The 21,539-nt window shown below is 41.9% G+C and overlaps 1 protein-coding gene across 1 annotated transcript in view; it reads left to right on the plus strand.

Annotated features, from left to right (window-relative positions):
* Positions 1-21,340, plus strand: part of mrpl39 (mitochondrial ribosomal protein L39) — a 60,450-nt gene extending 39,110 nt beyond the window's left edge. Inside the window, exons 6-10 of the mRNA XM_028792934.2 lie at positions 3,172-3,284; positions 8,004-8,069; positions 14,563-14,719; positions 14,812-14,859; positions 21,155-21,340. Of these exons, the coding sequence (XP_028648767.1) occupies positions 3,172-3,284; positions 8,004-8,069; positions 14,563-14,719; positions 14,812-14,859; positions 21,155-21,250 (480 nt within the window). The 3' untranslated portion in view covers positions 21,251-21,340. The remainder of the gene's footprint in view (positions 1-3,171; positions 3,285-8,003; positions 8,070-14,562; positions 14,720-14,811; positions 14,860-21,154) is intronic.
* The last annotated feature ends 199 nt before the right edge of the window (positions 21,341-21,539 follow it).

Raw genomic sequence — 21,539 nt, forward strand, 5'->3', positions numbered from 1 at the left:
TCAAAGTCCTGACCTGAATCCAATTGAGATGCTATAGCATGACCTTAAAAAGGCGGTTCATGCTAGAAAACCCTCAAATAAAGCTGAATTACAACAATTTTGCAAAGATGAGTGGGCCAAAATTCCTCCAGAGCGCTGTAAAAGACTCATTGCAAGTTATCGCAAACGCTTGATTGCAGTTATTGCTGCTAAGGGTGGCCCAACCAGTTATTAGGTTCAGGGGGCAATTACTTTTTCACACAGGGCCATGTAGGTTTGGATTTTTTTTTCTCCCTAAATAATAAAAACCACCATTTACAAACTGCATTTTGTGTTTACTTGTGTTATATTTGACTAATGGTTAAATGTGTTTGATGATCAGAAACATTTTGTGTGACAAACATGCAAAAGAATAAGAAATCAGGAAGGGGGCAAATAGTTTTTCACACCACTGTATTTATGTGGCAGCGCTACAATACTAGTAATTCTTTTTATTTATTCTAACATAATTTTCTCCACATTTCCACCATTAGGAGTCTAAGATGTCTGTATGTTCATCTATAATGTAAAAGTATGCATGACTACACAAAAAACGTTAATTTTAAAAATACTGATCTCTTGATGAGGGTTTTGTTTTTCTTTGAGCAAACTTTTTTTTAATTTAAAGTCAGGTGGATCTCATTTTTTCAGTGCAAGATAACTGTTGTTCAGCAGAGACTGATTTTTTTTTCCCCCTAACCCTTCTCACTAATTTTTACAAGGGGTGCCAATAATACTGCAGGGCACTGTATGAGGTACAGAAAAAAAAAAAAAAAAAGTCAGTTTGACTTTTTGTGCAGTACATGTGCTAACTGTAATGGATGTGTATACTTTTCTGAGTTTCAGATGTCTACAACAGGTATTATACATTTATATAGTGGTTCACTATCACTTTAATAATTGTAATTAAACAGAAAAAAATATGTTTTTTTAAAATCGCAGTTAGGAAATTTTAACAACTGCTGGTGAAGTAGGCATTAGGAGAAAAAGCTGCAAGATAGCACCATCTTCTGAAAGAAATACAATTACTGTGCGGGATTGACAACTGAGCATGAGTGTTAAACATCAGAAAGATGACGATAAAAAAGAGTAGATATTTTTGGGAAAATATTGGCCGAAATTTCCACAGGTGTTTTGATGACTTGAAGATTTCAACAAGTGGACTTCTGTTTGACAAAGATCTGTTCGCTGTTAAACCCAAGAAATTTCTGCTTGTGATTGACACACCTGAATTTCAAGTAGAGGTGGCAAAAATCTAGGGTTAATGAAGACTTGAAAACAAGATTCAAATATGTTGAATTTATTTCAAGTTTAAGAAGAACTGCAGATTTGCCCATTTTTTATTGACCTATAAGGGTATGTTATTTTCATGGAACTGTGTGGCACCTTTATTTAAGAATATACAGTGATACTTTGGAATCCGAACTTAAGGAGTTCCAGAACCCTGTTTGAGTTCCAAGACAATTTTCCCCTTTAAAATAATAGAAATTGGATTAATCCATTCCTAGGCCCCACAAACTCTAATTTTCAAAATGATTTTAATAGTAAATACACTAGATTTTAAGGTAAAATATTAACAAATACTAATAATATTTGAATAAAAATGTAAATTAATAAAATAGGGGGCACGGTGGCGCAGTGGGTAGCACTGCTGCCTCGCAGTTAGGAGACCTGGATTCACTTCCCGGGTCCTCCCTGCGTGGAGTTTGCATGTTCTCCCCGTGTCTGCGTGGGTTTCCTCCCACAGTCCAAAGACATGCAGGTTAGGTGCATTGGCGATCCTAAATTGTCCTTGGTGTGTGTGTGCCCTGCAGTGGGCTGGCGCCCTGCCCGGGATTTGTTTCCTGCCTTGCGCCCTGTGCTGATAATAGCGGGAGGGATTAATAAAATAAAGAATATAAAAACCTGTATTTACCTTGCCTCTCTGTGCATAACAACATTATGGATCCCAGTCCTTTTCTTAAAGTTCTCAAACCACCCCCTACTGGCTTTAAACTCCTTCATTTTGAGCACTAGTATCAGGCATGCCTTTCACTAAATCATTGTGGAGGACCTTGGCTTTCTCACAAATTATCGTCTCGAAAATCACATCACCAGCCAGCTGTTTTTCATTAATCCAGTCTATGTGGAGTTTTTCCATCTCTTCCATACTTTTCGATCTCCCAGTGGTCAGTGTCGTAACCCCTTTCGCCACATCAGCTACTTTGATAGCTTCTTTATTTTTCAAAATCGTACAGTCGATTTAGGCATCCCGAACATAGTAGCAAGATCAGCACACGTGTACCGCTTTCCTGCTTAGTGATAAGATCTTTCTTAACTTCAGTTGTAGCTCTAACAGCTTTCCTCTTACTCTTATTTTCCTCACTACACTTTTTAGGACCCATGACGAATACACTAAGTTGTTGTTATATAAAAAAAATAACATAAAACAGGCACAAGAGCATAAAATTAGCAGCGAAAATCACACGAGATGCTTTCACAACGAACTGAACGACAAAGCGTATGGGTGGCCTGAGCGCTGGGGAAACGTACGCACAAACACACACGAACAGCATGCTGGGCATTCGGATTCCAAAGCAGCGTTTGGATTCCAGGGCAAAATTTGCTCAAATTTTTCGTTCAGATTCTGGGGGCAATAGTGTATTGGGAAATAGGAAAAGTTATTCTCATTGTAATTAATTAAAAAAGGAAGTTAGTCCTAATGTGCCTGCCAGTAAAGCCTTGCCACGTTTATATAAGAGTTACATGTGTTTTCATGTGTGTGTTATTTATGCTTTATTTACCAGTTCCATTCAAATAAGTATTTTAGATGACAATAAATTAAATTGTATTGGATAATCATGTAACAAATGAAACAGGTTAGCGCACATGCTTAAGCCCACTAAATCCTTATAGATCGATATGGACAGAGTAGAGAATTGTCTTGATAATTAAACTATAAGGTGTAAAGTGTTGTGTGTCCAAAAACCACCATACATTATAGGGTCTTGAAGGACAGCAACATCGATTTTAACTTTATATTCTTTCTAAATAAAGCATGGCAATACCAGATGACTAATTAGCATTTTTATGGTAGACATGTAAACCAAAGGGTTTTTTTGTAAATCCAGTAATTTAAACTTTATTCTGTTTGTTCTTTCTTAATCTCAATAGGAGAACCTGCAGTCTTTCACTAAAGAGGTGAATAAACTCATCCATCAGAACCTGCCCTTTGAAGCACTGGATGTTGAGCCTAAGGTCGCCCTGGACATATTTCAGCACAGCAGGTGACAAAGTCTTCCATAAGTTTAATGCGCAGTTCACCCATTTTTTTTCTGAAGACTGTTAGGTTTGCTGTGTTTAATTTTTGAACCCTTGAAGAACAGCGCTGTCGACTCTGCCGTTACCAAGGCAGCTCCTGGTGACATTGCTGGTGCAGTGCAGTAGAGTCTAACTTTCAGTCTACATTATTTAATACTCCCTTATTCCATATGTGACTGGCACTTCATAACATCCAGATCCATCCATCCATCCATCCATTTTCCAACCCGCTGAATCCGAACACAGGGACACGGGGGTCTGCTGGAGCCAATCCCAGCCAACACAGGGCACAAGGCAGGAACCAATCCCAGGCAGGGTGCCAGCCCACCGCAGGACACACACAAACACACCAAGCACATACTAGGGCCACATCCAGATCCAAAACTGATTTTTGCAAAAATTAAATTTTATAATATGTAACATTCTCAAACCCAACCCATGTAGGCATATAGTGTCCACATTGTCACATGTATAGAATATAGTAATTCTTATTTTACGGTCAGTTTGGTTTTGGTTGGTGCCAAAACCTATCCTGGCAGCACTGGGTGCAAGGCAGGAAATGACCCTAAATAACACGTCAGTCCATTGCAGAACCCACTCAAGCACGGCCCCTGAGTTAATTTAAATTCATTCACTAGTTAACCTGACATGCTCATTTCTGGATATGTGTGCAGATATACACAGGCAGAATGTCTTAACTCCACATAATAATATATAATCGATGTGTTATTGCATATACAGTTGTGCTTGAAAGTTTGTGAACCCTTTAGAATTTTCTATATTTCTGCATAAATATGACCTAAAACATTATCAGATTTTCACTCAAGTCCTAAAAGTAAAGAAAGAGAAAGTAAAGAATGAGACAAAAATATTATACTTGGTCATTTATTTATTAAGGAAAATGATCGAATGTTACATATTTGTGAGTGGCAAAAGTATGTGAACCTTCTAAGATTAGCAGTTAGTTTGAAGGTGAAATTCGTGTCCGGTGTTTTCAATCAATGGGATGACAATGAGGTGTGAGTGGGCACCCTGTGTTATTTAAAGAACAGGATCTATCAAAGTCTGCTCTTCACAACACGTTTGTGGAAGTGTATCATGGCACGAACAAAGGAGATTTCTGAGAACCTCAGAGAAAGAGTTGTTGATGCTCATCAGGCTGGAAAAGGTTATAAAAGCATCTCTAAAGAGTTTGGACTCCACCAATCCACAGTCAGACAGATTGTGTAGAAATGGAGGAAATTCAAGACCATTGTTACCCTCCCCAGGAGTGGTTGACCAACAAAGATCACTCCAAGAGCAAGGCGTGTAATAGTCGGTAAGGTCACAAAAGATCCCAGGGTAACTTCTAAGCAACTGAAGGCCTCTCTCACATTGGCTAATGTTCATGTTCATGAGTCCACCATCAGGAGAACACTGAACAACAATGGTGTGCATGGCAGGTTTGCAAGGAGAAAGGCACTGCTCTCCAAAAAAAAAAACATTGCAGCTCATCTGCAGTTTGCTAAAGATCACGTGGACAAACCAGAAGGCTATTGGAAGAATGTTTTGTGGATGGATGAGACCAAAATAGAACTTTTTGGTTTAAATGAAAAGCGTTATGTTTGGAGAAAGGAGAACACTGCATTCCAGCAAAAGAACCTTATCATCCCATCTGTGAAACATGGCGGTGGTGGTATCATGGTTTGGGCCTGTTTTGCTGCATCTGGGCCAGGACGGCTTGCCTTCATTGATGGAACAATGGATTCTGAATTATATCAGAGAATTCTAAAGGAAAATGTCAGGACGTCTGTCCATGAACTGAATCTCAAGAGAAGGTGGGTCATGCAGCAAGACCACGACCCTAAGCACACAAGTCGTTCTACCAAAGAATGGTTAAAGAAGAATAAAGTTAATGTTTTGGAATGGCCAAGTCAAAGTCCTGACCTTAATTCAATCGAAATGTTGTGGAAGGACCTGAAGCGGGCAGTTAATGTGAGGAAACCCACCAACATCCTAGAGTTGAAGCTGTTCTGTACGGAGGAATGGGCTCAAATTCCTCCAAGCCGGTGTGCGGGACTGATCAACAGTTACCAGAAATGTTTAGTTGCAGTTATTGCTGCAAAGGGGGGTCACACCAGATACTGAAAGCAAAGGTTCACATACTTTTGCCACTCACAAATATGTAATATTCGATCATTTTCCTTAATAAATAAATGACCAGGTATAATAATTTTGTCTCATTTGTTTAACTGATTTCTCTTTATCTACTTTTAGGACTTGAGTGAAAATCTGATGATGTTTTAGGTCGTATTTATGCAGAAATATAGAAAATTCTAAAGGGTTCAAGTTCCTTTCAAGCACAGCTGTATACTATAAACTTTATTGTATATATTTGTATGTATATTTTGCATTTTGTATACAGTTGAAATCAGACGTCCCCATACACTTAGGGTGAGTTCTTTAAAACTCAATTAATAACCCCTTTACCAATCTTATATGTTAAATTTGGCACATCATTTAAAACATTGACTTTGCGCAGGGCAAAAGTCATTTTTTCCAGCAATGTTCAATAGACCTCAGAGTATTTCATTTTTTATGGACTATATCAGAAATGGTCGGTTTTGACGTAAACAAATCATCAACACTGCAAAACTGCACTTTAGACCTAACGTCACCATCACTTAAATTTTGGAACACAGTGCATGGTTTCTCTGCACAGACCGAGTGGTGACAGAATAATATGCGTCATAAAGTTATAGTTGAAGTCAAAAGTTTAAACGCACTTTGGAGGCATTCTTTAACACTAGAATTACCAAAGCCTACGAAAAAACTCATAAATCCATCCCACCTTAAATCCCTTCACATCTCTCCGTCAGCGTCTTTTGTCTTGTAAAATGTGTCGATAAGCAGCAAGCAGCCTGCTATCACATCCCCCAATGCTGCACAAGGTTTTCTCCGCTCAAGTCTGTTTACCTGCGTGTCAGTTGCTTAGAGTTGTATAGACTAGAGTAAATACTACTGTATATCATTATTTGGAACACATGCATTTCATGTGTGTTCCGTGTCTACAACAATCTATGTAAACACATTGTTAAAACAGAAACGTTTTTCATGTTTTAGTAATAATTGACAAAATGTAGACATGAAGCGTATAATGTGTGAAGCCTGAAGTCCAAATATCAAATAAACACTTTCACAAAAGGTACAAGTATAACAAAACAAGTGCGCTTTTATTCAAGTATATAGCTGCAGAAAAAGAACCCGCGTTAGGGTGCGACATTGACACATCCTCGCTACGATTGCTTTGGTGGTGTAATTGTAAGAACTAATCAAAGGGTCACGAGTTCAACTCCAAACGACTCCGTTTTGAGAAATGAACTGCTCTTATTCTTACTATTTTAGAATAAAAACATACATTTGATTTGACTCTGTAACAGCCGGTATAAATGTATGGTACTTGTAAAGGTTAGTGTTGTTTTTTTTTTTGTTCAGTTTTATTCTCCCAGTTACGTTCACACTTCCCCGATCTGACACTGCTGTTTTCACATAAAGACGCGATATAGCAGAGGTGAACTCAGATTATGACAAGGGTTCTACATCGGAGAAAGAATGCACGTCGCACCTTTGACTTGTTTTTTAGCTTAAAATACATTATACAGTGGAACCTCGGTTCACGAATGTCTCGGTACACACACAAATAACCAAAAAGTTTGCCAGACTTTTGCCTCGGTTCACTACCACACACTCGGTATATGAACAAGCCAGTGTCCCTTTCGGTTTGTACATGTTCAGTCTCTCCCTGTGCATTTCCTGTGCAGCGAGCGAGAGAGTGCGTGACACACACACACCGCGAGAGAGAGAGAGGGCTGGACTCATAAGGTAGGAAGGCAATTAAAGAATGCACTGGGCTTGATTTTGTTTTCACTTCTGTTTACAGCGATCGGTTCGTATCATGCATTGTTGCAATGTTACTTTTCATGGTGGTTTATTAAATTACGGATTTTTTCAAATGTTCATTTTTTTTCCCTATGCTTAAAACTCATTTAAAAAAAAAAAAAGTGTTTTTAGCCAGCGGTTGGTAGCGCTATAGCGCGAACTATTGCAGTGTTAGTTTTCTCTGTTGTTCAAGGTTTTCTCAGTGTTATTCAATGTTTTTTTATTTAGTTTACTATTACGCTGTGCATTCTATGGTTTAATTAACTATATTTGTGCTTAAAAACTTAAAAAATAGATATATTTACATACAGTTTATATGGCCTGGAATGGATTAATTGTATTTACATACAATCCTATGGGGGAATTTGCTTCGGTTCACGACCAAATCGGTTTACGACCAGAGTTTTGGAACGAATTATGGTCGTGAACCGAGGTTCTACTGTACTTGAAATAATATTGTGAGTCTCGAAATAAAGAACAAAAAAAAAAAAAAATACTCCATCAAGTCTTAGTGTATTAATCTGGTTGCACATGTTTTGTATTTTGCAGACTTGGATCGTTTGCCACTGTTTAGTCATCTGCTACTATTATTTATTTGCCATTTCCATAACTCTTGCCCAGTGGCTAATAGGTTGAGATCACTGGCTCTGTTTTCTCTCTGCTCTTAAAGCTGAACAAGTATTTCAGCATCGGGAATTACTTGGGAGTCTTCATGTTCACATGGTGCATTGCCTTGCTAAGTGGAATGACTGCTTTTTGTTTTGTAGGTGTAAAAAGGCTCAGGTAGAAGAGAAAGCATCTGGCAGTCCCCAAGGAACTGTGCGTGTGTACCGGTAAGTGCTATGGAGACACAAGGTGCTGGCAGATCAGCCGTGTCCTGCACGTGGATCCCTCGGACGAAACAGCAATGTTGCAGTTTGATCAGTTGAATTATAAAACACGTTCCACATGAGTGAAAGGTAGTTTTGTATCCACACTTACAGAATGCATCTTTGAGAAGGACAGTTTATCAATAAAACTTTGAGCTGCACCTTTAATCATATATACATTGCTGTCCTCACAGGTGGCGCAGTAGTAGTGCTGCTGCTTTGCAGTAAGGAGACTGTGGAAGATTGTGGGTTCGCTTCCCGGTTCCTCCCTGTGTGGATAGTGCTTTGAGTACTGAGAAAAGCGCTATGTAAATGTAATGAATTATTATTATTACATTGGAATTCATGCCAATCATAGAAAGTAATGATATCCATATTCTATTTAGTAACCCCTGACCTCTCTTAGATTGAGCTTTCCTTGTTACACACTGCTGTGAATCGCAATGAGTGCTGTATTCAAGGACAGACACATTCGCTAAGTGCGAGTCTACTGGTCAATCAGAGGACTAACTACATACTAAGTGATCCCGAGCAGTATCTTTTAAAAAGTGTTGATATATTTCTTTTCTGTTTGCAGCAGCTTTCAGAAAAAATGAGAAGCATAATTAATGTTAAACTTAAATCAAGACATTTACATACCTAAATGAAAACAATTTTCTTGGAAATGTTTTGTTTTTGGGCAGCACGGTGGCGCATTGGGTAGCGCTGCTGCCTCGCAGTTAGGAGACCCGGGTTTGCTTCCCGGGTCCTCCCTGCGTGGAGTTTGCATGTTCTCCCTGTGTTTGTGTGGGTTTCCTCCGGGTACTCTGGTTTCCTCCCACAGTCCAAAGACATGCAGGTTAGGTGCATTGGCAATTCTAACTTGTCCCTAGTGTGTGCTTGGTGTGGGTGTGTGTGTTTGTGTGCCCTGCGGTGGGCTGGCGCCCTACCCTGGGGTTTGTTTCCTGCCTTGCGCCCTGTGTTGGCTGGGATTGGCTCCAGCAGACCCCCATGACCCTGTAGTTAGGATATAGCAGGTTGGATGATGGATGGATGGAGATTTTGTGCAAACATGTATACAGCCATTTAAAATTCAGCTGCATAGCCCAGAGTGAAGAGTGCACAAAAACTGAGCAAGCAGCTCCAAGCTCCAGTCTTGTTAGGTCCGTGACACAGATAACCCTCACCTGTTTCTGCTGTAATGCATGTCTGTGTCCAGCCAGCTATTGAACGCAAACGCGGATAACCGTGGTCATCACGTTTTATTATCAATGGACAAAGCTTTTTGAATGGCGAGTGCTGCTGATGGCTGGTCTTTCAGAAGTAACATTTTGGAAAAACCTAAAGGTGGAATGCGTTTGTGTTATACTTATAAACTTATTTTATAAGTATTTGCGTATGAGTAATTTACCGTATTAAAAAAGTGTGATGCATCTTTATTATCTATATATATATATATATATATATATATATATTCCACGTCCCAAGAGCCAGCTTCTGTAGCCGAGGATGGGACCGCCAAGGTCCCCGCCTTCGGCCACCACCCAACTCACACTGCACCCGACCTCCTTGGCCCCTCCCATAGGTGGTGAGCCCATGGGAAGGGGGACCCACGTTGCCTCTTCGGGCTGTGCCCGGCCGAGCCCCCATGGGTGCAGGCCCGGCCACCAGGCGCTCGCCATCGAGCCCCACCTCCAGGCCTGGCTCCAGAGTGGGGCCCCAGTGACCCGTGTCCGGGCAAGGGAAAACGCCGTCCAAATTTGTTTTTCATCGTAGGAGGGTTGTTTAACCGCTCTTTGTCTCATCCCTCACCTAGGACCAGTTTGTCCTGGGTGGCCCTACCAGGGGCATTAAGCCCCGGACAACAGAGCTCCTAGGATCATTGGGACACGCAAACCCCTCCACCACGAGAAGGTGGCGGTTAGACCTCGGATAAGCGGGAGACAATGGATGGATGGATGGATATATATATATATATATATATATATATATATATAAGTCAATGAATGTGTGTTCCAGCATCATGCCCGAATGGCCGGAGCGATTTTCATGAAACTTGGTACACATGTTTCTCAATGGTCGACTAAAAATACTATAGGGTGAAATCAACCCTAACCCACTCCCTTCTGGGTAGGGTGGGGGTGATCTTGCGATTATGTATGCATGTTATCATCCAATTGACACTTTGAACAACCACCAGAGGGTGAACTAGAAGTGACTGCCAGCATTCATTCTGTTTGAGTGCCACCACCGCACTCATCTGTTGCTTTTGGAATTAAATAGGGTTGGCCAATTCCGAGCGTCAACTGGATGATAACATACATACAAGACCGCAAGACAAACACATTAGTGAGTCTTCATTGTTTGTTCATTTATTTTTATTTTTAAAGTTGCGTTTTTTTTTGTTTTTTTTTTTCAAATCGCTTTTCTCAAACAATTTAAAAAAAAACAAAACATTATTTTCTTCCCGGGCAACGCCGGGTATTTCAGCTAGTAAAAAAAAAAAAAAATACTAAAGCATCCATCCATTTTCCAACCCGCTGAATCCAAACACAGGGTCACGGGGGGTCTGCTGGAGCCAATCCCAGCCAACACAGGGCACAAGGCAGGAACCAATCCCAGGCAGGGTGCCAACGCACCGCAGGACACACACACAAACACACCCACACACCTAGCACACACTAGGGACAATTTAGAATCGCCAAGCGACCTAACCTGCATGTCTTTGGACTGTGGGAAGAAACCAGAGTACCCGGAGGAAACCCACGCAGACACGGGGAGAACATGCAAAGTCCACGCAGGGAGGACCAGGGAAGTGAACCCAGGTCTCCTAACTGCGAGGCAGCAGCACTACCACTGCGCCACCATGCCGCCCCATACTGAAACATTAAACACTAAATCTTTAATTTTTCAACAAATTCAGCATTTAAGAACGTCATATTCCTAATTTTAAAGGGTTGCCTGCAAAATGGAGATTCAGCTGTACTGAGTGAACAAAATACAGTATGTGCAGTTGGCAAGACAGGGTGCATGTCATTGCACTGTTAATTGAAATTAATGATATCTGAGGCAATATCTGTCAGTTATTTTGTCATAATTGTGCATGCCTAAAAAAACCTGATAACATCAAGGCTTGCCTTGTTCATCTTAGTCTTCGTCTTCTTCTGCTGCTGCTGCTTCATCTGCTGGTTCTGTTTTCTGATGCTCTCATTTAGAGGTTGCCAAAACAGACCATCCATCTCAATCTATTCCTGTTTTTAAATCATTTTCTGCCACACTGATTGCCTTCATCTCATTCCCTCACCCCATCCATAAACCTCCTCTTTGGCTTTCTTCTTTTCCTCTTACTTGGTGCTTCCATCCTCAACATTATTTTTCCTGATGTGCCCTTCATCTCTGCACTGCACGTACCCAAACCATCTCAATCTAGCTTCTCTTACTTTGCCACCAGACTGTTGTATCTCTGTTGTCCCTCTGTGATACCCATTCTTAATACTGTTTACACTTGATACTTTGAACGAAAATCGTAGCATCTTCAACTCCGCCACTTCCAGCTTTGCCACTTGTCTTTTCATCAGTGCCACCATCTCCAAACCATACAACATAGCTGGTCTCTCTACTGTTTCATAGACCTTCCCTTTCATTCTTGCAGGTACTTTTCTTTCACAAATCACTCTTCTCCATCCAGTCCACCCTTACTGCACTCTGTTCTTCACCTCTCTGCTGCACTCTCATTCTCCTTGAACTGTTGAAGTATTTATATTCGTCTACATTCACCACCTTGTCTCCTTGCAGTCGCACCCTTCCACTGCCTTCCCTCTTATTCACACATGTGTACTCCATCTTACTCCTCCTGACTTTCCCAGTGCGTACCTCCATCTCTCCAGGTTCGTCTCAACCTGCTCCCTGCTATCACTACAGATGACAATGTCATCCGCAAATATAGTTCATGGAGACTCCTGTCTGACCTCATCTGTCAACTTGTCCATCACCATTGCAAACAGAAAAGAGCTTGATGTAATTCCACTCTCCCCTTGAACCAGGCTGTTATTCCTACCGCACACCTCACCACGGTCGCACTGTCCTCATATATATCCTGCACCACCCTCAGGTACTTTTTTGCTACTCCCGACTTCCTCATACAGGACCATAACTCCTCTCTTGGCCACCTGTCATACACTTTCTCAATGTCCACAACTCTCAGTGCAATTCCTTTTAACCTTGTCTGTACTTCCCCATCAAACATTGTATCTGTTAGTACTCTTTCCTGGCATGAAGCCACATTGCTGCTCCCAAATCGCCACCTCTCCTCTCACCGTAGCATCCATCATTCTTTCCTCTACCCTGTAGTTACTGCAGCTCTACACATCTCTCTTATTCTTGGAACTTGGTACAAATATTCTTCTTCTCCACTCCTCAGTCATCTTCTCGCTTTGAAGATTTTGTTAAACAAACTCTACTGCCATCTCACCTAAACTCCAGTGGTATATCATCCAGGCCAACTGTTTTTCCATTTTTTATCCTCTTTTTAGCTTCCCTCACGTCAGCCTTGCTGATCCCTGGTACTTTGTGATTTACTATCTCCCCTTCATCCACCCTACACTCTGTCTCATTTTCTATATGCCTAAGTTCTTCAAAGTACTCCTTACACCTTTTCAGCACACTCTTCCCGCATGTCCATAAATTTCCTTATGCATCCTTTGGGATTTAAAGGCCAGTGCCATAGATACCAGGCCTCTATATGTGTGTCGATTTAGAAGCTGTACCGCTGCCAGCTTTTCAAATTGTCTGTCCTTTCTAAGCTTACCTGAGAATCTGGAAGTTTGTTCTGTATGTTTCATTTGATGTGAACCCAGAAGATTATGTTAAAGGAATATTGAAAAACTTCATCTAAATGTATTGGATTCCACATATGATGCTCTTGGATTGTTTTTTGGACTTATAGTAACTTCACCAATGGAAAAACTGTAAACCATACCTTTGTACGAGGGACGTTCAAAAAGTTTTTGTATTTTTTTTTAAATACTGTGGAAAGGCTGCCCCCCGCACACAGCAGACACGACACCAAATGTCCAAAACACACACTCGTTTATTTCCTTCATCCTTTACACAATGCACAAATCACCAACAGCCTCTCTTCTTCTTCTCTTTCTCTCGCCTCTACTCTCCGCCTTACAAGCTCCGTCTCCTACCTCCCAACTCCGGCTCATCTAATGGAGTGAGATGGCCCCTTTTATAACACCCCGGATGTGCTCCAGGTGCTTCCTGATAGTCCTCTGACAGCACTTCCTGGTGTGACGGAAGTGCCGTGTGAGCACCGGGAAGCACGCCGGGTGTTACTTCTGGCTGCACTTCCGGTTGTGGCGGAAGTGCTGTATTCCAGAGCTCTTAAATCCTCCGGGCGCCCCCTGGCGGTGGCTACGGGCCCTAACAGGGATGAGCTTTCCGTGACCTCTGTGCAGACCGGGACGGCTGCCCTCTCGTGGCCCAGGGGAGGTATTGTCCCTCTCGTGGTCCTTCCAGGTGTCCCGACTAGGTAGGGTCCCCAGCCGTCTGCCACACTATCTGTTAAGAATTTCAAAAACAAATTCCATCACTTTTCTGCGTAGTCGCCTTCCTTTGCGATGCCATTTTCCCAGCGTTGTACCAACTTTTTAATGCCATCAGCAAAAAAAATGCTTTTGGTTGCGCGCGTAGCCACTGACGCTGCTTTCACATTGGGGTTCTTTCTTCATTCCTCGTGGTCGTGGCTGTAACAGCTGCACGTCCAGAGTGCTCTGTATCCGTCACACTAGTACGGCCATTTTTGAACATTTCAATCCACTTGTAGATGACTCTACGAAAGAGAACTTTATCCCCATACTGAACACACATGCGGAGATGAATTTGTGTTCTTGGCACACCTTCTACCCACAAAAAGCGTATGACAGAATGCTGTTTCCCTTTGGTGCAATTTAGAAGTTTTGCAGTCATCTTCACCACAGGGTGACAACTCTTACACTAAACTGCAAGGGCAGCCAACTTAGTCACATGACACTCTCAGACACGCCCAATTACTACTGTCTCCCGCTTTCACCGTTTCCATCGAAAATATTAAAAGTGTGGAAACGTTTTACACGACCTTCATATATGAGGGTTAAGAATGGGAAGTAGAGCCTAAAACGAACCATTATACATTTTTCTTATTTTGGAAAGTGAGGAGGACTATAACAAAACAAAGTGCAATTTTTTTGAGGTGCAAAAAGTAGAATATAAGCATGCCAGCTCTTCTTATTACTAATATTTTTTTACATAAAACTCGAGAAATAAAATATGAAAGTGTTCTGTATAATATGAGCAAAACGCTACATAATTAACTGTAGAATGAAATATGGGAATAGAGCTGTCTGCTATGTGCTGTTTCAGATGAGCTAGCACTTGTGGTCTCCTTGTGGTCCCATCTTGACTTGTGGCTCCCACCCTCCTCTCTTTTTTTCAGTTTTGGTGAGTTTGTAGATCTGAGCGATGGACCCCACATCTCCCGGACAGGCCTCTGTTCTCTGTATGAAGTCACAGCCGCACATATTCTGGAGCAGCAAGGACCATGGGGACGTGTACATCGCTTCCAAGGGCTGTCACTGCCTCGCCAGCTAAGGGTAAGATTTGCCATCCTCTGTCTGCTCTCAGTGTAAGCTACCCACAGATTTCTTTTTTTATCTTTTTCACTCAAGGACACTTCTTCTTGCAGGTGTTTTACCACATTTGGGAACGTCTGAGGAGAAGGGCACGGAATCCGGTGAGTCACAATTGAAAAAGCCGTTTGTTTGTCCTTCTTCACTTTAAGCCCACCTGGGAGCCCACCAAACACAGCTCTTAGTGGGTTCAGAGTGATTGTGACACCAAGGCAGTCTGATAGGCATTCAGAGACTTTTGTCTAAAATGTTAATTTGGTGCATGTGGCCCAGTGAGGCTGGAGCTCGATTACAACGTTCACAGGTTGAATTTTGCCCTGGAAATGTTTTCGAGATAAAAACGATTTGAAGTTGAATGATTGAATGCTCTGTGCAAATGGAGCTGTAGTGTATTCTGTGCATGGCTGCCTTTCACTCCTTTTCTGAATTATTAAGTGGCCGATCCTTTTTCCACTGTACCTTGGGATCTTTGAAAGGAAGGTGACTTTAAAATATTTGTATAAATTGTAGAGATGTTAACTGAGTCTTCAAGACTGATCGCTATGTCTTTTGGAATAGAACAAGCTGGGAGGAAAATTGGGCAGGTTCTGTTTAGCAAAGTTTCTAGCTTGAAAGTCGTGGAGGAATTGTGTTGATGAGAAGTTGTATTTGAAGTGTAATTGTTCGTAGGATGTGAAGACATTATCTGTGTACAGTGGTAACTCGGGGCACGACTGTAATTCGTTCCAAAACTCTGGACGTGACCTGATTTGGTCGCGACCCAAATGTAATTTCCCCCATAAGATTGTATGTAAATACAATTAATCCATTCCAGACTGTACAAATTGTATGTAAATATAACTTTTTTTTTTTTTAATTTTAAGCATAAAAATAGTTAATTATACGATAGAATGCACAGTGTAATAGTAAACTAAATGTTAAAACATTGAATAACAGTGAGAAAACTGACATTGCAAGAGTTTATGCTACACCCTTACGAACCGCTTAAAACTTATGAGTTTTAAGCACAGGGAAAAATCCTTACTTTATACAAAAGCTAACCTTGCATGAGTCAATTTCTGGCGTGAAGGAAGTGAGGAGGAAGCTGGGTGGAGAGGAGGTTACAGTTTTGAGGGAGAGTCCGGCTCCGCAATGGAGGGATGTTCTCCTTAAGGTGTTCTCTTGGGTGTTTTTAGCCGTTTAGCTGGTGGATCCGACTTCACAAAATAGCGGCCTAATGTGACTTGCCTTTTCCTGCGCATTAAAATTTTTTGGAAATGCGAGACAACATGGTCGTTCATCGTGTTTATCACTCTGTTCGCAACAGCTTTGTCAGGGTGGTTCTTCTCAAAAAAATCCTGGCACTCGTTCAATTTTTTCCATGACGGCTTTTATCGCATCATTTTTTATAACCGACCTTTCCTCTTCTTCCCCTGAGGACTGCTCCTGCTGGAGTTCAGCGAGTTCCTCTGTCGTCAGCTCCTCCTTGTGATCCAGGACCAGCTCCTCGATGTCCTCATTGTCCACTTCAAGAGCCATGCTCTTGCCCATGGACACAATCTCATCCACAACAGGAGGCTCAAATCTTTCTAAATCCCGTTGAGGAACACATTCAGGCCAAAGTTTCTTCCAGGCCGAGTTCAAGGTTCTGGTATGTGACGTCTTCCCAGGCTGTGTCGATGAGGTTGATGCAATGAACGATATTAAAATGGTTCTTCCAGAACTCTTTCGGGGTCAAAGACGTCTCCTCGGTCACATTGAAATACCTGGCGAAATAGTCTTTTGGTGTACAGCTTCTTAAAATTTGAGATAACCTGCTGGTCCATGGGCTGCAGAAGAGGAGTCGTGTTGGGGGGGGGGGGGGAGAACACGACCTTAATAAAGTCGTACTCCTTGATCATATCGTCAACCAAATTTGGAGGGTGTGCCGGTGCATTGTCCATCAGAAGAAGGCATTTTTCAGGCAGATTATTCCCTTCAAGATATCGCTTCATGGCGGAAGCAAAAGCCTCGTGCAGCCATTCCAAAAACAAGGTCCTTGTGACCTAACCCTTCGTGTTTGCCCTCCACATCGCGGGCAGTCTGGCCTTGTTTACATTGTGCTGCTTGAAAGCACATGAGGGTTCTCAAATTGGTAAACGACTAGCGGCTTGATTTGTACGTCGCCACTAACGTTAGCACACAGCAAAACGGTTAACCTCTCCTTCATTGGTTTATGGCCGGGCATAGCCTTCTCTTCCTGGGTAGTGTAGGTCCTCTTCGGCATCCTCTTCCAGAACAATCCAGTCTCGTCGCAGTTGAACACTTGTTGCGGGATGTAGCCTTTGTCCTCCACAAATTTTATGAAATTTTTCACAAATTCTTCCGCAGCTTCAGCGTTGGAACTCGCAGCCTCTCCATGCCTTACCACACTATGAATGCCACTTCTTCTGCGAAACTTTTCACACCATCCTTTACTGGCTTTAAATTCCTCACCTTCGCCACTTGTAGAAGGATTTGTTTTGCAGCAAATCGCCATGAATCTTCCTGGCTTTCTCGTATAACATCGCCTCGCATACGCTATCGCCTGCAAGTTGCTTCTCCTTCAACCACACTTGCAACAGTTTTTCCACCTCTTCCAGCACTTGAGGGCTCTGCTTGGTAAACATTGTAATTCCTTTTGCAACATCAGCAGCCTTAATGGCCTCTTTCTGCTTTAGAATAGTCGAAATCATAGATTTTTACTTCTTGTACTCGGCGGCAAGATCAGTATCACGAACGCCACACTCATACTTTTCAGTAATTTCTTTCTTTAATTCGATTTCAGTTTTCTTTGAACCTTTCTTCTCACCATCACTTACTTAGAAGCCATGGTTAATTGCAAAATTAATGCAAAAGCACACGAAATAGAGCACAAAGAGTTCACAGAGAATGAACGCACGTTTTACCGAGAACGATGTACAGGGAGAGACTGAATACGTGCGGAGATCATTGGCGCGTACGAACTGGAAGGGAAACTGGCCGCCAGTGTTTTTCTTCGCCACCCGAGTGTGTGGACGTGAACAGATGTAAAAGTTTGCCAGACTTTTTGATCGTAACCTGATTTGTACATGTTCAGAAACGTTCGTGACCAGAGGTTCTACTGTACGTGTTTTAATCCCAGACATTTTCCAGGCTTTAAATATGGTATATATTTGAGAGGGTGGAAAAGGGTGGTTTGTCATGTAGAGGTGCATCAAGTAAAAGCTTCTTTTGTCTTAAAGTGCTTCCTATATTGGTCCCATATTCTGAGAGAATGAAGGTCAAATGAATTATTGGTGTATTGACGATAATTTGTATTTACTGGGGTGCACAGAGCAGGGCATATAAAGAAATACTGCAGGATTTTATTTCTATTGCAGACCAGGCTTGTGTATGTTCATCGATTTGTGTCAATGTCCAGGTCTTCATAGCTTATATACAGTGGTACCTCGGTATACGTCCGCTTTGGAATAAGTCCAACTTGGTATACGTCCTGTTTGGACGTGAAACATTATGCTTGGTATACGACCTTTGTTTGTAATAACGACACACGTGCTACCCTTGTTTACCTCTCTCAAGACAAAGCCACGACTGCCCACGAGCGTCAGTACGCCAGTTGCTAGCATTCAGTGAACAACCCGCGGTATAACTCTGTGAATTTTCACGTGATTTTGTGTTTTTTCATGTAGATTTTTAGTAAATTCGTTAACCATGAGTTCTAAGAAAGTTAATGAGAAGAGCCAAGCAATGAAAAAAATGGTTAGGATCACCATGGAGGTGAAAAAAGAGATTGTTGAAAAGTATGAAGGTGGCATGCGTATCCGGGACTTGGCTGCTGCATACCGTATGCTGAGAATAATGTTATCTACGATTGTGAAAAACAAAGACGTTATTAAATCGGCTAACGTTGTGAAGGGGGTGAAATCGATTACCAAACAAGCAAGGTAAAGTGAGGTTAAGTTTTCATTTATTTCATCTACTTGCTTTTGTATTTATGTATTTTAGTATTAAGCAGTGTTTAAATTATTTTATACAAACCCATCAATGTACAGGGTGCGCACAAAGTCCGTATACCCCTATCTTTAGGAGCATTTACAGGAATAACCATGACAATTTGGTTCCTGTGGACATCTTCCCGGTATTTCGAGGTGTGTTTCCAACATCCTGTCTGGTGCTGCCCTGCTGCCGCTCAAGAAATCACAACAACGTGGCGGTTGTTCTAAGACGAAGCGATGGGCGACACAAGTGTTTTCGCGATCGAGGATCGTTTGGTGGCCACAGTGTGGGTTCATTACCGGCCTGTTACTGGGAAATCAATCAAAAATGTCATGGATGACTTTGTTGTGCGTTTTGGAAAGGCATCGCCGACAAAGAGGACGTTGTTGCAGTGAGAGAAGAAGGCTTTTGCAAAGAGCAGCGTCCAAGATGCGCTGCGAAGTGGAAGACCATCCACAAGGCATGAAACGTGTGCAGATGTGGTAGAGTCTGTCCAACGATCCCCAATGAAATCCACTCGTAAATGTGCTACTGAGTTGGGAATAGCAGAATCGACAATGCGAAAACACATCAAACAGGACTTGCAAATAAAATGTTGGCGTCCCTTGCACGTTAACGAGTTATCAGATGCCGACTTGGACAGATGTCAGGAAGCTTGTGATCTGATGCTGCACCAATTTCCAACAAATGCTGAGAAGGAAAAGGTTTTGTTCTCTGACGAGTGCGTGATTTATTGCAGCTCCCGCAATCGAAACGTGTTTATCTGAGGAAAAGAAAATCCACATTTCTTTGAAAAAATTGAACATAACCCACCACATGTGATGATCTGGGTCGGAATGACAGCACAGCATTTGTTTGGCCCTTATTTTTTTGATGGTTCTGCTAACCAAATCAGTTATCTGGAAATGCTGAATGGCTGGCTCACCCCGCAACTGAGAAGCCAGGGCGTCCTTGACAGTGTTTGGTTTCAACAAGAATGGGGAACTGCCCATTTCGCAATCACCGTGCGTGATCGCCTCAACAAAGTTTTTGGGAATCGTTGGATCGGATGAGGATCAAACAACAATCCCGCTCCTCTTCCGTGGCCTCCGAGAAGCGCTGATCTCACAACTCCAGATAATGCACTCTGGGGGTTTATCAAAGAAGACGTGCGGAAGCGCCGTTATTCATCGAAAGATGAACTGAAACATGCGGTTCGCGCAGCGTTCCAGAAAGTCACCCCGCAAATGTTGCAGAACATGAGTAGGAGAACCTGGCGGCGCACTCGGCTATGCAGAGATCATGGAGGGACCCATACAGATGTTTTGGATTCCTAAGAGTTAACCTTTAGCTTTCAAAATCCTCCAAAAGATAGAGGTATACGGACTTTGTGCACACCCTGTATAATATGGCAATAACAATAGGATTTTTTTTTCATGGGAACGGATTAATCATTTTCCCTTTATTTCTTATGGGAAAAATTCGTTTGGTATAAGTCCAAGGATCTGCAATGGATTAAGGAAGTATACCGAGGTACCACTGTATTCGCCGCCCAGTAATAAAATTGAAAGTTAGGTAGTGCCGTGCCACCTTCTGTTTAGGTTGTGCCAGAGTCGCCCTTTGGATGTTGTGGGTGTTTTGAATTCCAAATACTTTAGGTTAGCACAAGTAGTGAATGAGACCCAGTCTGGGTTGCACTGGACGCCAGTCATATTGATTTAAGGTTCCATTTGGAGGACCATTTCAACAAGAACCTTTGCAACTAAGCATGAAATAACAAAAAAGTGCGTATAAATGTGACGGGATGCATTGTGCACAGCTGACGGTCCTGATGTCGACCCAGAAATCAGTGGAGCTAATGTGGTATTTTTATAAAATGGGGTCTTCTAGACAGCCTTCTGCCCATTGATATTGGAAACAAAAACGTGGAATGTGTGTAAGGTATGAATGATCTGTTGTGACAGATTTATACAACAATAATAATATATTTCTTGTATAGCCCAAAATCACATATGGAGTGGCACGATGGGCTTTAACAGACCCGTTTTTTTATTTATTTATTTTTTTAGACTGGAAAGAAGGAAGTGTTGGTAAAAGGTGGACTTCTCTTTTAACCAACTTTGGCACACATTCAGTTGCGTCTGCCCAATGCCTTCATTATCCTGTACTTAGGTTCAGGATGTTCTCCTCACTGATCATGGCGCCTGTTGGTTAGCACCTGCTAGTACGAATTTCACTGGACTCTGTACACGATTCTAAGATTTTATAAACCCACAGTAACTTTATTGTGCCACGTTGAAAGCCCTAGAATTAAATATGCTTTATTATCTGCAGAGATTGATTTTACCTAACCTACAGCCCTCCAGGACCAAACTTGAGGACCCTTGGACTACTGGATGCTTTTTCTCTCTCTCTGATGATTGTTTTATGTTTGTGTCGCTTTAGGTTGAAGACACTGACTCTAGAAAAGCAGAAGATCCAAGCGAAGGCCTGACTACACCGGACAGCAGCTCTGAAACACAGCAGCAGAGTGAGCGCTAGTGAGCAAATCTTCAGACATTTTGCTATTTTTTTTATTTTATAATTGTACTATTCATGTAAAAACAAAATTAAATATTATAATGAAGATCGGGACATGCACACTTTTCGTCTGTCCATTTGGTTCTGAGAGCCCAAGTCAGATTCAGTGTTCCCACCATGGCATCACCCTGTCAGTCTGACAATGGGCTCCCAGTCTGCTTGTCTTGTTTTCCCATCTCTGCGTTTTAAAGAACGTTAACATCAAGACATCATCAGTGTGAATTTATACTGTTAAAGTCAAACAGGAGTG

This window comes from Erpetoichthys calabaricus, chromosome 4 (assembly GCF_900747795.2).
Source record: "Erpetoichthys calabaricus chromosome 4, fErpCal1.3, whole genome shotgun sequence".
Classification (NCBI taxonomy): Eukaryota; Metazoa; Chordata; class Cladistia; order Polypteriformes; family Polypteridae; genus Erpetoichthys; species Erpetoichthys calabaricus.